Genomic DNA, 17,245 nt, shown 5'->3' with positions numbered 1-17,245 from the left:
GCCTGCATTCGATGTTTCTGGTCACGGCAGGTGTAACATCAGGTATGGCAAGCTTGACCTAGAGGAGATCTTGCCTCTGGTCTATCAAGATATTATTCCCCTGTTGGAGGAATTTGTCATATTGGATCCTCAGGACATGGATGGTTTAGTTTCAATACAAGAAACTTTGGTGAAGATAGGACTACGATTTTCAAGACCTCCGAAAGTAGTGTGTAAACTCGGAGGTCTCTAACCCATGGAATGGTGTAGGTTGGCCAATGGTCGGTTGATTAGTGAAGTAAGGTTGCAATCACAGTCAACTGGAAATGTTTTGAGGTTGGCCGGGGTAGAATATCGAAGGCTAATAAAGGACAAAAAGAGGGCATGGCAGGATGACATTTGGAGGAGTCTGCTGATTGCCACAGATAAGGGGGCTCAAAAGTATATTTTTGTCCTTTATGGGAGTAGGGCAAGGTGCTGGATCTAAAACACTACAAGCCTGGATAAGCCTGGGTAGGTCATAATAGTAGTCTCTATGGGGAGGATGGGCAGCTCGCAGCAAGATTCGCCATGATATGAGCAGGGATGATCTTAATCACTCCCTGCTGAAGCTCACCTGCAAAGAGGTTGGCAAAGCAGTATTGTTCCAGAAACTGGGCAAAGTGCCATGCTGGGACAGGGTACCCATAGACTTTTATATGAATGAGATCTCAGATTGGGCAAATGTATTCAATGGAATTCTGAATAAAAATGGGGTGCCAGAGTCATGGACGAATGCTGAGTTGATCCCAATCCACGAGAAAGGGAGATGAGAATTCGAATTTCAGACCCATTTCTTATCTGGATGCTGCAGGGAAAACCTTTGCCAGGGCATTGCTTGTTTATTTGGGTACTTGGGTTAATGATTCGATGAATATTAACCATCGACAAGCGGGGTCTTGTGAAGGAATGAGCACAATCGACCAAAGTCTTTGACTGCGGCTGGTGTGCGACAAGTATGCAGTCCTTAGGAAAGTTAGCGTGTACGCAGTCTTTGTGGACTTGCGTACTGCATTTGACACAGTGCCTAGGCGCTGCCTTTGGGAGGTGATTGGGGAACAGGGTATCCCTGGTGAACTTCTGCCCGCGATACAGAGTTTGTATGCGGGCAATACTGCATTGGTTAGATGGGGCATTGCCAGGAGTACCGCAGCTAGAATACGAATTAAAAAAGGCGTTCTCCAGTGGTGTGTTTTGGGCCATAAGCTATTGTGTATTTTTTATCAACAGTGTGATTGAGGAGCTCTTGGCCATACACACGGACGCACCGACTTTAACAGGCGATAATATACCAGTTCTGCTGTATGTGAATGAGTTTTTACCATTAACGCCTACAGGTACCTGCAAGCAGGTGGACGTATTTGTTGCTTTTTGCAAAATAAATGGATTGGTGTTGAATGTCAGCAAAACAAAATCTATGATCTTTAACACCAATATCAGGAAACAATCCAAGTGGGGTCAGGCTGGCCCTGTACAAAGGGGAGATTGAACAAGTGGCCTCCTATGATTACTTGGGGGTAAGAGTAATGTCTACATGTTGCTGTTTGACTACGGTCAATTCTGCTGCAAATTATTACACTTCGGTCAAACAACCCAAATCCGCTGGTCGGAATTAACCGATTTGATCGTTTAAAACCAATCGAATGGTACCTTAGACCTATATTCGGCCAGTACCATTAGACAGATTTTTAAAAACACTGAACATGTGGAGTGGGGGTGTCTCCCACTCCCCATGTTCAGTATTTTTGGTCTTGGAGGAGTTGCGGGGGTGTCCCCCCGCTTCCTCAACATTGGAGGTGGGAGACCGAAAGAAAAAAGAAAAAGTGCCCCTGCGGCGTCGGATCCAACCCGCATTAGAGGGACGCATCTGATGCTGCAGGGGAAGCGGGTAAGTAGAGGGGTGGGGCTGGTGTAAGTCACGTTTGGGTTTGTTTGGCAGAAGTGCAAAGCGTTTCGCGGCGAAATGGACTACGGTCAATTCTGCTGTGAATAATAACACTTCAGTCAAACAACCCAAATCTGTCTGGTCACTGCAGCTGGAGAAAGCTAAGCTAAAATTGGCCAGGTACAATGGAGCCTTTGCTAGGTTCACCACAGAACGCAGTAACAATGCTTGTGTTTCACTTGATGCATATAAGGCTCAGGCACAGAAAGCTGTGACCTATTTGGTGGAGCTGTGGGGGCAAACGAATACCCACTCTCTGGCAATCATAGAGAACAAGTATTTGAAAAATATACTGGGACTACTGTTTTGTACAGCAAACCGGCCAGTACTTTTTGAGACGGGTATGCAGGGGATTGAATCATTTTGTCAGCTGCGCTGGGTATTTTACTGGGTCCGGCTGTGGTCAAATGGTAATCTCTTGAAACATAGGGAAGCATTGTTGGATGTTCTATTTTAGCAAGGGAGCACTAACATGAAGTAGGTATCCCATGTGAGGAGGTGCCTGGGTGACATGAATCTTGGTGGCTATTGGAGTAATCAGTTATTACAGTTAATTCTTAAATAATGTTTAAATCTGCAGACTCTGCTAAAATACGGCAGGATATAGCAGTAAAATCCATATCCTCTGAATCTTTGGCTTGTTATATTGTTAAGACACAGGAAGAAAATGAGGATTACTTGGATTATGTCAGACCCAAATTTGTAAGTCCTTGTACGTGAGGTTGCACTTTGAGATTTTGCCTACCGTAGAGTTGATGCATAGATGGGACAATGGTGTATCTCCTTTATGTATGCTATGTAGGAAGGCAATTGAGGATTTGAAACATTTAATAATGCTGTGTCCAGTCACATTGCCTTTGAGAAGACGCTTTTAAAAACAATTGGTCTTGAGTCGTGGATGTAGAACAATTGATGTAGCTATGGCAGTCTTTCTGAATTCAGCTGATACTCTGGCAGTCTTTGCCTCCAGTCAATACCTCAAGTGGGTTTTGAGAGTTTGTTTGAAGAAACGGAAGAGATCACCCGATTGTTAATTTTGATATATTCGATTCAGTAATTTTATTCTGAGGCAGTTTTATGTGTTTTATTTTGTTCTGACATGCGTGCTTCATGATTTGTTTTTCAAAATAAAGCTTATGATTTGAATATCTCCCTAGCGGTAGAAGAAAACCTAACACGCGCATTAATATTCGCTAAAATCTGAATAAATGAGGTCAATCCATTTCATAGTCTCATAGCACGTAACCCGTACTCGGAGAACACTGGCCAATAATTGGAAGCAAACATAGCTAAGACACCTGCAATAGTCCCTAAACGCACACATGACATGACACGAGGCGCCACACAAGGCCAAGTTCAAAGATTGCCCGGTCTCATGGCCTGAGAATGAGGGGTGGTAACTTTTTCATTGGAGGAAAAACAAATCCGAATAAATAAGAACAGTCCATGAGCCTCTCTCCCCCTTCTCTGTCTGGCTCATATCTTGACTTGTAAAGTGTCCAGGGCTGGCTAGCAGAGAGTCAACCTATCAGAATCCGTAGTGTCAAGCTGCCCATGAAGTATCATGCCAACCAACCTCTTGTCATAGAGCTGTTTTAAACTTTATCAATATAGGTGTGGTTCCAGGTGTAGCCATCGGATATGTGTAACCCAATGAAATAACCCCTTCAGAAGCTGTATGTAAACCCACTACCTTATCCCTGTAGGTTTTGTAAACTAATATGCTTTGACGAGATTGATTAATGCGTTTGTAGTACTTGAGCAATTGTTCTTGATTAACATGTTGAGAGCAACGTGATTTGAATGCTTGTATGCTGTTCCTGCTTGATGATCATAAATCTGTATTTTGCCATGCATTTTGTCTACTCATCATTGAGTCTAGTTTGGACTGACTCAACACCTCTTGGCCTATTTGGGATTTTGAGGTGTCTTGATAGTCGGTACATATGTAACATGAGTTACCACAGTATCGGGACCAGTATCCAACTCCTGCAATTAGATGCCAGCACAGCACCCCCTCCCCCTTTTTATCCTACATGAGCCGAATTGCCAGGTGAGCAGATGAGCATAATTTGGTGTCCCTGGAGTATTTACTGCCAAATCTGTTATCTAAAGTACCTGCTTTACATTGGAACTTGCTGGGGACCCAAACTGGTGAGGGCACAACCTTTTTACCTGGCCTTTAAAAATATACTCATCGTTCATAGTTTCATTGCCTGTAACATGCATAACATTTTATATATCTTCACAGAAGACAAGTTGTATTTTTCATAACATCTTTGTGCAGTCATTCTCTAATTGAATATTGTGTTAGAACAGTCTTGTGACTCTTGAACCTTCTGCTCCCCTTCTAAGAGCTGCCCAAAGTTTTGAATTAAGGGGAAGATCTTGATTGTTTAGCAACAACGATATGTAGACCTAGTCTAACCATATTCTCCTCTGTTTACCAGGTCGACACTGCAGGTTTACCTTAAGAGACACGAAGACAAAGGCCAGGTGCAGGCACGAAGGTCTGACAACCCTTTTGACAAAGGTAAGAATCAGTGGGGTGAAGTTTAGGCATATAGGAATGCTGTCTGCCTGCTCCGCGGGAGGGCCTGCCCACCTGTAACTAAATCAACATGCTAGTAGTGGCAACTGGCCAGTGGGGGAGAGTTGAATTGGGGAAACGTAAATGCTTGGCAGCAGGGAGTTCTAGTGGGTCCCGTACAAGACACTTCCCACCAAGATATTGTGACCTGTCTGGGTGTACTTCATAGGTTGGCACAACTGTGATGATGACGATTGCATTTTGGAGTGCGTCTGTTGTCTTGCAGGCTTTTTGGACACTTTCTATCTGCACACTTACTGTTCCAGATTGAAAGTTTGCTTATCTTTGTGGAAAAATGGCAGGGCCAATAAGGTTGGCTTCTTAGAACACTACCTCCGGAAAACCCCTAATGGCATTGTTCTGGTCAACTCAAAACAATTGTCCGAATGGATTCCTTCCTCCCACAATTCTCGTCTTATATTCTATACCCCTTGCAGCTGACCTTTCCAGTACCAGGGGGTGCAGCTCTGCCCGATGCCTCTACACGCCCCACTTCACATCCTGGCCTGTATGTATAGTGGTGCAGCGCTGCATAACCTTAGTCTCTTTTTTTTCCTCACACTCCGTGTCAAGGACACGCTATCTACTTGGTCTTGAAGAAATGCCTGATCATGTGAACTCTGTTGATTGCTGTTGACAAATGTCAGTATCTGACCCCCGTAGGATTTGTTCATGCTGCCTACGGGAGGATCACAATCTGCTGGTCATGCCTGTCCATGCACCCTATAAGCCCTTCATTAACCGGCGGCCATGTTTTTTAACTTTGTCCACAAGGAGAAAGTTCAAGCGATCTCGGACAAGGGCATGGAGCATTGGTCCGAGGACAGACCTACAGTGCTCAAGAAGCCCTCCTGGCATCATTCTTATTCCTCAAAATAATCTCCAATAAAGGGATTCCCTGAAAACTACCTGACGGGTACAGTTTCCGACCCAATCTTCTACTCCTAAAGAATGAAAGACTGTCGGGCTGAATATGCTTGACCAAGGCACCAGTGGCCACAGCCTCTGTCCTCAGCCCAAAGCGACAGCCATCAGGGGACCTTCTCGACAGTGAGCATATGCCCATGGCCAGGCTCCTATTTACATAGACTCATCCCAGCTGTCAGGCTCTGCCTCCAAGCGTCAAGGCCTCTAGGTTGGTGCACACATTTACCCCAGCAGTGTCGGAGCTGCTTCACTGCACCAGAGTGACCCATGAGAATGCTCCTCTCCTGATAGAGCTTTCATGTCGAGGATGGTCCAGATTTTTGATGAGGAAGGGGTTCCCCATCCCATTTGGGATGGGACCCTTGTGCCAAGATTGAGTGGAGTCCCCTGAAGATTTCTACGGAGAGAGAGGTGTTTTGGTCTTGGCTACAGATCTCCAGGACGCCAGTGGCCTGGATATTTCCTGGGACTGGACGTTTTCCCAGTTCAGACTTTGGAAAGGCCTCAGCAGTCTTTCCAGTGCACAGTGGCGATGGTGGCGGACATCTTCGGGCTGTCTGATCCATAAAGGCCTGAGACCGAGTATGAGCTCACTGATGTTTTAGATGAGGGGCTCAAGAAAAACACACTGCTGCCTTCCAATATAGCAGTGGAGGAAGTCGGTCAGCTTATGAAGAACACACTGGAACTCGTACCACGCCCATAACAAGGAACTTCATTTCTGGTATCGAAAAGAGGGGGCGTGCGTCATATGGATCATGAGACTATTGAATCTGTTTCTGCGCAAGGACTGATTCAAGATGGTCACTATAGGTCAGATTCTCCAAGCCCTCTATATGCAGGATTGGTTGGCGTCACTGGACCTTCAGGGCGCCCTCTTCCACGTGCCTATCCATGCTGTTGGGAAAGATTTTCTTTTTGCTGCTTTTCTCCCATAGATTTCTATGGGACACTCTTTCTTTTTGCTTGTTTTGAACCCTGGCCTGACTTTTTGGAGGCAAGTTAATCCACCTGCTTTACTTCCCTGGACTGTTTGGCCATTCTTTTGGGGAAACCAATGTGTCCTCCAGACTATCAGTACAGAGAGGCTATGGGCCAGATTCTTAAAGTGGGCATCTTCATTGCAGATAGCAAATTCAAAAAATGCCCAGTGCAAAAAAATGTGCAAATTGTGGCCCAAAAGAGGTGCAAATAAGTGGCCATCTGCAATGTACACATTTTTGGCACATCTGTCCGATGCCCACTCTTATGTGCAAATGCTGACATGAACATCACTTTGTACCAAAAACATGTGCACGTATTAGATGCCCAAAACACACACAAGTAAAGTACTTCAGACAATTTGTTTAATGTTCATTCTCTTGTTATCTTATCATGCGTCTTAGAATAAGACTAAGCATATTTTTTTACTTCAGCTCTGTGGTGACTTTACTTTGTAAAGTGTTTCACTTCCCATACCATTGAAATGTCTCCAGTGGTAGTTTTGCCATGTCATTCTGGAATGTCATCGAGCTATGTCTGTTTTTTTTATTATTTTTTTTTTATTATTTCATAGAATTGTATACAAACTGGCAGTGTGATTGCTAGACAGCCACATAGAAAGTGTTTTGCATCCTCCTGCCCTGGTCCTGTATAATGAGGCATGCCTGTATGATGTAGATGTAAGGCTCATGTTGAAGACCTTGCGTAGGGCCTGCGACTGTGGGGATTATATCACCAAAATTACACAACTGGTGCCCCGGAAGGATCATTTTGAGAATTACATGGGAGGGAGTACATTGACTAGTGGGTGTATGGCATGGGCTGCCATGGGTGTGGTACGGGGTACCCTGTCCATGACTTGGCATCTCCATTATGATATGGGGTGGGAAGTGACCTTTTCATCAGCCAGTTGAAAGTCATCCTCCCACATCATTTTCCTCCACAGTAGGCGCAGCAGCATGCTGCCTTCTTTATTGGGCATGTTTGGAATGTGTAGCTGTCTCAGTGCTGTGCTTTTATACTGTTTGTGATTGGTGGGCACTGTGTGCTACTTTGGTTAAATGGGTCACCTGCACTCCTTTTTGGGCCACTTGCTCCACTTTTAAATGGAGCCAATGTTAAAGAGCATTTTTTAGAACAAATTCTGCGGTCTGTTTTTGTGAATTAGGATTTTCTGTGCATCTTTGCTCACGTTCAGTGGCCACTCCCCTTTGCATACTTAATTTGGTGTATTTGCATGCTTACCGCCCAATTTGCATCTTTTGCCCACATCTTTTGCCCACCTTTTATAAACTGGTACATCTGATATGCCCACCTCTGAATGTGGTACATATATTTAGGGAGCATTTGTGGGACAGCTCAGGTAAAATAATAAACCCGGTCTCTGCTGTGCTCTGTCTCCTTCCTGGACACAATGACTGACCTGTGGACAAATATATTTGTGTTAGAAAATTACTTGGTCCTTCCCTACTTCACCTCCTGATTAATTACACCACCCCAATATTAGGCAAATTACCAGTTATTCTTCGCAAATAGCTGGAAGGCCTTTTGCAAGTGCTGAACTTTTCCTCTTAAATTAACTGGTTTCATTTGCTCTTCCAAAGTACCTCCTTACAATTGTCTTTTCTTTAAAACCTTCCTTTTCTCAATTGGTAGAGAGTTCTGAAAGGGTTAACCATGTTTAACGTGTCTTCAGTTTTATCTAACTATTTACATTTACTGTGAATCGTGCATATTCTGTGCAACTGCTGAACTTCCCAGTTCTTCTGAACAATATACTGGGTTCTATTCTTTACCTTTGATGTCATCGTGCTGCAAAAACCGATGCGCTGTGATCCTGTGGAAAACACGCTTCCGTCGCATTTTAGTCTCACAGCTGCTCCGATGCAAGCGCGATGATGGAAGCAAATGGATAGAAAAAGGAAACAAGCCGTTATACGTGCGCAATGAGTGTAAAAAATGAAGGTCCTTTAGGCACAGGACTACATACAAACTGTTAGCTGAGACGGATAGTCTTGAGTAACGCCCAACTGAAAGGAGTTATTTCCGAGTAAAAAGCAAGTTACTTATTAATGACACCGCGCAGAGTTAAGAGGTTACTGGCTGCTCTCCACAGCTGATCTAATCTGTCCATGCGCTCAACTCTGTTCTCACTTTAACATCCTTTTCGCACTGATGCACCATAGACTGTTTCAAAGAGTATGTGAATTATGGAAATTGAGGCTAAAACTTCCATCGCTCACTGTCCGCTCCTGTAAGGGGGTGAGGGGACTTCAAGGAGCGAAATCTTGCCTCTGGTGGTCTGGAAGGTCCCACGTTATTGGTAGTTTGTAGCCCATGAAGGTTTCCGCTCATCCTGGGATGGCTTAAAATGCTGGAAGTCTTCAGACTGATTGGTTCCACCAGTCTAAGGGAGGAAGTCGTCCAGATCGGAGCTTCCCTGTTGCTTGGAAACGGGGCTGGAGCAGCAGTGGTCACTCAGATGGCTTTGGCGGTCTCTTTAGGTAGCTGCAGACGTCCTTTTCTGAATGGAACTTCCAGTGGTCTACTCTGGCTTCAGTATGAAGACCCTTACCTTCTATGCAGGAACCCAGTTATTCAACATGCATGCTGTCAAACTGGGTGGGGGCTGTCTCTTTTTAGGACAGCCAGCCTCCCAGTTAGCACTGGATCTAAACAGGCACACTGGAGGACAAAGTCATGTGGAGTTTCTGAGTCCTCCCAGTTTCCTGTCCTCCCAGATACATGGGCGCCTTATGGCAGGCTTCACAAAGGGATCCCGGCAAAGACAAAAGGCACACAAGGCCCTCCCCACCCAGCATGGCAGAAGGACCAAGAAAGAACAAACCATTGTGAGTTGGCAAAGAAAGAAGACAAACCATTTTGGATCAAGTGTCACATGTATGTCTTACCACAGCTGCAAATGCAGTCTGCATTGTAAGTTTGATAAAATGAGGAGAAAAGTATCCACTACCACCAGCCATTTGGATTTGTTACTGTAACTAAAGTCACAGGAGCAAAGAAAGAGACGGTGTCCTCTCAGCACTCCACATAAGGTGGGTGAGGTGGGGTGCTTGTCTCACAAGACATGTGTAGGTAGGCTACAAAGTACCCACCTATCCTTGGTAATGGTAGTTCCTGCAAGGAATTATAATAAATCTAAAGGGTGAAGCGGAGGGAGCTTCCAGTGACTATGCACATAAGGTGCTGTGTACTACAATAGGAAAGATGGAGGAAAGTTAATGCCATCAAAGTAAAACCAAAAGGGGTGCCGAGTACAGAAGGTGAGGAATAAGATTCCCACTTCCACTCTCACATGACATTAGTCCAGCAGAAAGTGCTGGGGGCCTCAGCAGGTGAGGAGACTATCGTACAAGATGGACATTCTGCCTAACAGTATAGAACTTAGATGTTGAGCGCAGGAGAACACAATGTCCATCACAGCTAGGAGGGCTATTTCAGAAACCAGGTGGTGTCCCACCTGCTAGCCCCCAGGGATCTGTCATCCAGATGGCCAGGACACGGCCATCGCTTTTGGATCCAGTTCCTGGGGGTGGACCAGTGTGGGAGTATCACCTGGATAAGGGGTCCTCGGGAAGTGGGATACCGGACGGTGAGGGGCGGTATCCCCTTCCCTGTAACACCTTTTCCTAGATTACTTTGGAATTCAAACCCCCATCACTCTTCAACATACATTCTCATGGACAGTTCACAGTGAGCGACAACGGACTAACACCAGAGCCGTATACCTGACATGTCCCAACACCATGGACAGGCAAGGTCAGGCAATTACGGATTACACACACACCTGACTTAACACCCTTCCTCACACGAATAAAAGGCATAGCACGAAAACACAATCTCAGCAAGGCAAACCACACGCAGAAACAGCAGTTCCAAGATGGCAGTTTAATACAAGGAGAAAGACGGCGAGACCAGAGAGTCGCAAGGAGGGAAGTATCTGTAAACTCTAAAGACGGTTACTTTCTTGAGCCTTGGAAAGTAAGAAACTGAAGACCAGGAACTAAGGCTTATCAAACCTGCACAGTGTTTCGGAGGTACCCGGGGCTCTCCTGCATCGATAACCAAGGTGGGAGGAGTCATTGCTGCAGTGGTAATATCTTTGACTCCTACAACAAAGCGGCGCCAGAAAAGACAGCACAGATGGTGAGTTAGAGAGACTGATGCCAATCCAGCTTGTTTTGAACCAAGGTTGCAAGCTACAAAATTCTATAAAGAGAACAGTGTGTGAAGTGCTTGTGACGAGCGACGCAAATATAATTGGAAACCAAAGGAGTAATTGAACTTTGAGAGGCCAAGAAAATATACCGTAGACAGTGGTCCGGTGCCATATGGGTGCTCATTTGAAAGTCAGTTGGGTAACCAATTGATGCTGAGCGTGCGAAAAAGGAATATTGAGATAGAAGCGGTCATGCAATGGGTCAAGCTAAACCTTGTGCACATTCGAAAGTGTTTGATAGTCTAAAGTACGTCACTGTTGGTCCGAGCCCGGCTGATGGAGACTAATTGAGTGAATGAAATGGATCTGAGCCTGGCTGAGGGGATCTGGGGTGAACACCCCAATTGAATACTGGAGAAGGAAAATAACGTTTTCGTGTTGTATACCAGGCCCTCTGAGTCAAGCTACTTGCAAGAAGTAAAGGGGCTTGGACACAGAAGGTCTTCATCTGTGAAAATGGAACTGTATCCTCATGCAGCAGAAGCCAGAGTGTGCTTTGCTCGAGTGAAAACCTTGTCCTGTGCTGAAAAGGTGAAGAAGGGAGGCCAAAGGCCCGAACATCTGCACTTACCATTTTGTGAACACTGCTTTCGTTTTCATGACCATCACCCCACATTATTTGTAAATTACTAGTAAGGATTGGCAATAGGCTATTTAGTATAGGCCCTTTTGATTTGACAAGACTCCACTAGGACCGTGTTTTTATTATTTGATAGTCTTAGCTTGCTCCAATCCGTAGATTTAGGTTTAGATGGGAGTTTCTCACCCTTGTGAAAGTTCAATAAACGCCCTTTAACGATGCCCTCCTTACAGCTACCAAGTCCAGAAAGTCTTTCAGATACAGACCCTAGGCCCAGAAGGGCATATTATAGTGCAAGGGGTGAAACCTTCACACCCAGTCATACAATGTATATCCTATCAGGAGTGTAATGTACAGATATTTAAAAGTCCCTAGTAAATCCAAGGAAGTCTCAAAAGATCCACGGCTTGGTGAGGAACTACAGTGATCCTGGGGGGACCCTTTTGAAAAAAAAGTGTCACTGTCCAGGTGACTACCTTGCAGTGTCACTTGTAAGAGTTCCACTTTTGAGAACAGTGCCCCAAAGGAAACCATGGTAAAAGCCAGATAAGTCTGTTTTCTTCTGCATGTACCTTGAAGAGCGCTATCAACCCAGAGGACACCTGTGGAGACCCAGCAGAAGAGATCCAGTGGAGACTTTGAGACCCAACAGCCCCAGGAGCAGGAAAGCAGAGCAGGATTCACGCCCCAAAGGTATCCGATGGATATGCAGTAGAAGCGGGTCTGAAGAACCCAATGACCACAGGGATACATGAGAGGGAATATCTGGAGTAACTCTCCAGCCCAGGGCCCAGAGGTAAATATGTATGGTGGTTGCCTTCAGAAATTCGGTTCCAGAAGGAGAAGTGATGCAGTTAGTAACAGCTTCATTTGAAAGGGCGAAATTAAGGATCCAGTCACCCAGGGATTGGCACCCCAAGCCAAGGATAATCCCAATGGCCCAAAAGAAGAGCGATCCTCCTTCACTGGAGTGAAATCCACGACGGAGGATGGAGGAACCTGCACAGCGCAGACCCCAGCAGCTCAACAGTCAAATGTGGTCCACACACCAACAGAAAAGGCCCCTGTCGCAGGATAACAGTGGTGGCACCCAGAGACGTCCCAAGCAAACTGATTTGACGGGTTGGAAGAGTCCCAACACCTTCCAAGGTGGCGGCAGCTTCCAAAATCAAGATGGTATGCCCTGTCGGGAAACGGCAGTAAAATGCGGTAAGCCGCCCAGAAAAAAAATTAGGATGGAAGGCCTGGCCCCAGCAGCTGAGCAGTGCCAAAAGTGGCATGAAGATCTCTCAAACGGAGCGGCCCCCAGCAGCCACAGATCCGAACCGATCACTGGGACTGCACCCAGCCAATATGGCTAGAAGACCACCTATAAAATTCAGGTACAGCTCGAAACTGCTGTTGGTTAGAGTAAGTACATTTATTATGAATTGGGTGTGATATTAATGGGCTTGTTGTACAGTGACATTGACTAATTTTCTGTTTTTTTTCTTCACATGTACATGTTTTTGGGTTCTAGGAATTATTAAATGTAGCGGTTTAAATGAAACGGTTTGTTTAACATACACAGACCTTACATTTTTCAGTTACTTTCTATATGTGCCTAAGACAAACTGGTGGCAGCAGTAACATTTTTACCATTTTTATTTTGTTACTCCTGCACATTCGTGTTAATATTCAATTGCTACTGAAGGTGGCTTTCACCAACAGATGGCCATGCCACAAGGTTTGTCTCTTGTTCTTTGGTCATATTATAGTTTGGCTGCCTTCATTCCCTCACAACACATGCACTTACAGGGGAAAGCGGCTGCTTTCGCTGGCTAGTGAGCCTTTGTATATGTGTACAAAAGATGTGTTTAGTGAAAGGTAAATGCTGATCTTGTACAGAGACTGATGGATTATCAAGTATCTGGGATAGCTACTTTGGCTAGTGAGTCGGTTAATGCTGAGGCAGGGCCTACTAATGGCAATGTTATTGATGTAACTGATTCTAGTGAGAACATGAGGAATTTCTCGTGTTTTTAATTTAATCAGAGAAAAAGAACTCTAGTATAATGTGGTCAAGTTGTAATTTGAGAATGTTGAGAAAGAGAAGGACCAAACTTTCTAGCTGGAGTTGGCAGAATTCATGGCTCCTCCAGACGGTCTGGAAGTGGCTCTGGGGCCTCCTCATCCAAGATTCCCGAAGGATATTTTGAATGTGTATGATGACAATTGACATTATATATTGGTGAACCGCTTTTGAGTATGCCTTTTGAGTTGCACGAGGTGAAAAGTGCATGGTTGCTCAGCAGACGTTCCCAGACTGGCTGCAGTGAGATTATGGAGTTGTCAAGCCCAGAGAGGAAAAACGTTGACAAATTGAAGCAAGATCTTCTCTTGAAGTTCGGAGAAAGTCGTGCCCAATTCGGAGACCCCAAAAAGAAAGATAGTAATGCGTGTGTAACATTTGTGAATTATTCTTAAATAACTTGAGTAGTTGGTTGAAAGGCCATAAAGGTACCACTTTTAAAGGCATGATAAATCTTGTTCTCCTTGAAGATGTGTGCCTCTTGTTCGCCTTTCTGATCTTCATCCCATAAGGCCCACAAAAGGTTTCATATGGGGGTGGTAAGTCACAAGGAGAACATATTAAGGTTAATGCAACGTTTCCTCCCAAGCAAGAAAATGGACACCGTAAGCCTTCCTACATACAAAGGTCCAGTGGATCTTGTGTAACCTGTGAAGGACTGGACCATGTGAAGGGGATCCTAGATGTAAAGTTAGGGCCTTGGGAGTCCATTCTGTGAATCTGGCCCTTCCTTATGAAGAATAAGAGATTCTCACAGTCGCATCCTTCTCCTGAGACTCCTTGCCCAGTGGCATTGGATCTGAAGTAGTCTGTTTCCCTGGGATCATGGGAACCTAGAGGTGCTGAAGCGTATGCTTCCATACCATGTTAATAATGGTGTCCGGTCATTTGGTCGAAAATAAATGGTCGAATGACCATTTGATCGAATCAAAATGGTGGAAAAAAAGGTCGTATTTATTTATATATATATATATATATTTTTTTTAGTTTGGTTGCTTAAAAAATATTTTTTAATAAAGGAAAAGGGTGGTTGGGGGGGGGGGGAACCCCCCCCCTAAAATAAAAAAATAAAAAATTCGACCTTTTTTTTCAACCATTTTACATCGATCAAATGGTCATTCGACCATTTGGTTTTCGACCAAATGACTGGTAACCGTTAATAATGATATGCTAGTAAGATGGTGTAGAAAACTGCTATAGGAGACACTGGGGCCAGTCAAACTGTGGTGGATTCCACACTGGTCAACTCAGAGGCTCTGGCCATAGCTCTTCTGATGCCCACCAATTTGGCTGATGGTCCCTCTTTCAACTTCCCAGTTATGCCCGTCACTATAGCGGTCAATGGAGGAGTGGTAAGGATACCAGTCATTGTGCAGAGGCATGTTCCTGGAAATATCCTGTTTGGGGATGACCTCCGAGACGTGGGTCTTGTGGGTGACACTGCAGAAAGACCCTGCGCTATGTCTCAAACAAAGAGGGTTGCCTTAGCTATACCTGAAATCCAGCCTAAACCAAAGGGGAAACCCAAGGCCAAGGGAGTAAAGAATCAAAAGAAGGGGGGAAAAAATAGTTCTCCCCCCGCCATACATACAACTGAGATTGAGATAGTTGACCAAGCTCTTGAACCTGACTAGAAAGAAGGGTTGCCAGAAATTCTCAATCCCCATGAACTGCAAAGCTTGCTTGTAGACTGGGGTGTCTCTAGAGATGTGTTTAATAGGGGCCAACAAGAGTGTCCATCTCTAGAAGGCCTAATGAGACTGGCCTGCTCCCAGCTGGAGAGGGAATCCCCTGGGAAGCATAGAATCTATTGGGAAGGTGTCTTATTACATAGTGAACCTACAGAGTCCACTGGAGTATATACCATATGCGGTTGGTGGTCTCTCGGCATGTGAGGCGCTTGAAGTCTCCCTTGCAGTTCATCTTGGCATCAAGAGGACCAAGGAGAGGTTTTCCATGCATTTCGATTGGTCTATGATGGGGTGCAAGTAGAAAACCACTGCAGGAGTTGCACAACGTGCCGGTTGTCTGGTAAAAGTGGAAAAAAGATTCCGGTATACAGTTTGAGAGGGTAGGGATTGATGTTTAGTCCCCTTGATCCGCCAACATCCTCGGGTAGTAGGTTTAACTTGGTTGTCATGCCAGTAGATACCCTGAGGCCATCGCACTGATGACAGTAACTGCCACGTCAGTTGCCAAAGCGTTACAAGGCGTATTTACTAGTGTTGGCTTTCCTAAACAAGTTTGTCTGATAAAGGCAGCAACTTTGTCAAAGTATATGCAGGCCATATGGAAGGAATCTGGGGTGTTTTATCAGTTTTCATCCACGTATCACAGACGGACTAATGGTATAGTTGAGAGATTCAGTCGAACTCTCAAAAGCTGATTGGAGCCCTTGAGCCCCAAAGAAAGTGAGACCTTCTATTGCCATGCTTATTTGCCTACAGGAAGGTACCTCAAGAAGGGTGTTGGGTAGATACTCATAAGTCCCGTCCCCTTTCCTCTATGCTGTATGGGGCATCTCTTCCTAGGGATGGGAGACGGAACCTTTTTCCACCATAAAGAAACCTTCCTCTTTAAATGTAGAGGTGCGTGGGGATGCAGTCCCAGGAGCATGTGCTACCCTGACTCCGCCCACCGGTGCCACACCTCAGTCCCCTTTTCCGCGTCGACGGCAATGGGCCGATTTTCACCAGCGCTCCTGGATTTGGCTTCAGCCATGTACTACCACAAGCTCTTCCTCAGATACTGTTATCTTTTTGTCGAATCAGGTACTTGACCCGCCAGCGCCACGTTCCTCCCTGGCGCATATCGACTTTAGCAGGCTTCAGCAGGTGTCCAGCCTGCGAGTGGCTCTTTCCTACGTCCGACCCCCCCACACTCTTTGCCTCTGCTGCCTTGTCCCTAACCACGGCTGGGAGAGTTGTACCGTGTGCGACGCACTGACTCCATGCGCACTGAAGAACCGGCTAGCTAGGTGGAGGGAGCTCTTCAAAAGGTAACCTCCAGAGGATTGGAAGAACTTCGTCAAACAGAGATCGAGGCCCAAGGTAGGGCTGCTGTTTTCCATCCCACCTCTTAAGGGTGACTCCTTCCCAAGGAAGCGCCCGAGCTAGAGGAACCTCTCTGGTTCTCACACCAGCACATGTACCAAGGCTAGTCCAGCTCCCAGCTGTATGACGAGGGGGGGTCAGTAGATCTTTCCCGAAGCAGTGCTGAGGGGACCACAAGGTTCTTTTACCGGGTGTACAACCGAGGGGCAACGCCCTAATACCGGTCTAATGTCTGAGGGGGCACCTGCACGCAGCACTACCAGTGACAATGCCGAGGGTAATGCACCTTCTAGGCCCCGGCCTGAGGTGCAGGATAGGTCTCTTGCTCCACCACCAAGAGTCTTGGAGGAGGCCGGGCCCAAGGAGCCATGCACCACGACTTTGGCACGTGGCATGCAGCTCGACAAAATGGCTGCCGCTCCAGACGGCACTCGTCCGATGCCACTCCACGGAACGGAGCAGGTGGGAGAATGAGTTTCAAGGTGGGACTTGTGTCATCCAGGTACGTGGCCTACAGTTTATCCATCAACCGTGCAGGGCAGGTTCCCCCTGCCACTGAGACCGTGTGCTCCGGCCCCAGCAGCCCCCAGCCACTTCCTCAATATCACCTGTCACCTCTTCAGCCTCCGAAGGCAGGTTATTCGAAAGGTTCCTGGTGCTGATGGGGGCCATCCTGCAGATTGCAGTTAGGGACTTGCTCCCTCCGGTCAATCCACCAGTGCCCATAGTCATTCCTCCTATGGCTCCGGCGCCACAGGCTCCAGCGCTGCCCCTGTCGGCTCCTTCGATTCCGGCTCTCCTGCCTTCCACAGTACAGGCGATGCCACACCAGCCTTTGGC

At 46.1% G+C, this 17,245-nt stretch overlaps 1 protein-coding gene across 3 annotated transcripts in view; it reads left to right on the top strand.

The window, feature by feature from the left end:
• Positions 1 to 17,245, top strand: part of TTF2 (transcription termination factor 2) — a 1,006,608-nt gene that overhangs the window by 694,819 nt on the left and 294,544 nt on the right. For all 3 annotated transcript variants that reach the window (XM_069635774.1, XM_069635772.1, XM_069635773.1), the window contains one exon: positions 4,414 to 4,496. In XM_069635774.1, coding sequence (XP_069491875.1) covers positions 4,414 to 4,496 — 83 coding nt within the window. The remainder of the gene's footprint in view (positions 1 to 4,413; positions 4,497 to 17,245) is intronic.

The sequence above is a fragment of the Ambystoma mexicanum genome, chromosome 7p, assembly GCF_040938575.1.
Source record: "Ambystoma mexicanum isolate Mex_15411 chromosome 7p, UKY_AmexF1_1, whole genome shotgun sequence".
Classification (NCBI taxonomy): Eukaryota; Metazoa; Chordata; class Amphibia; order Caudata; family Ambystomatidae; genus Ambystoma; species Ambystoma mexicanum.
Note: the sequence above shows the minus strand (reverse complement) of the source record. Positions and strands in the feature narration are given on the sequence as shown.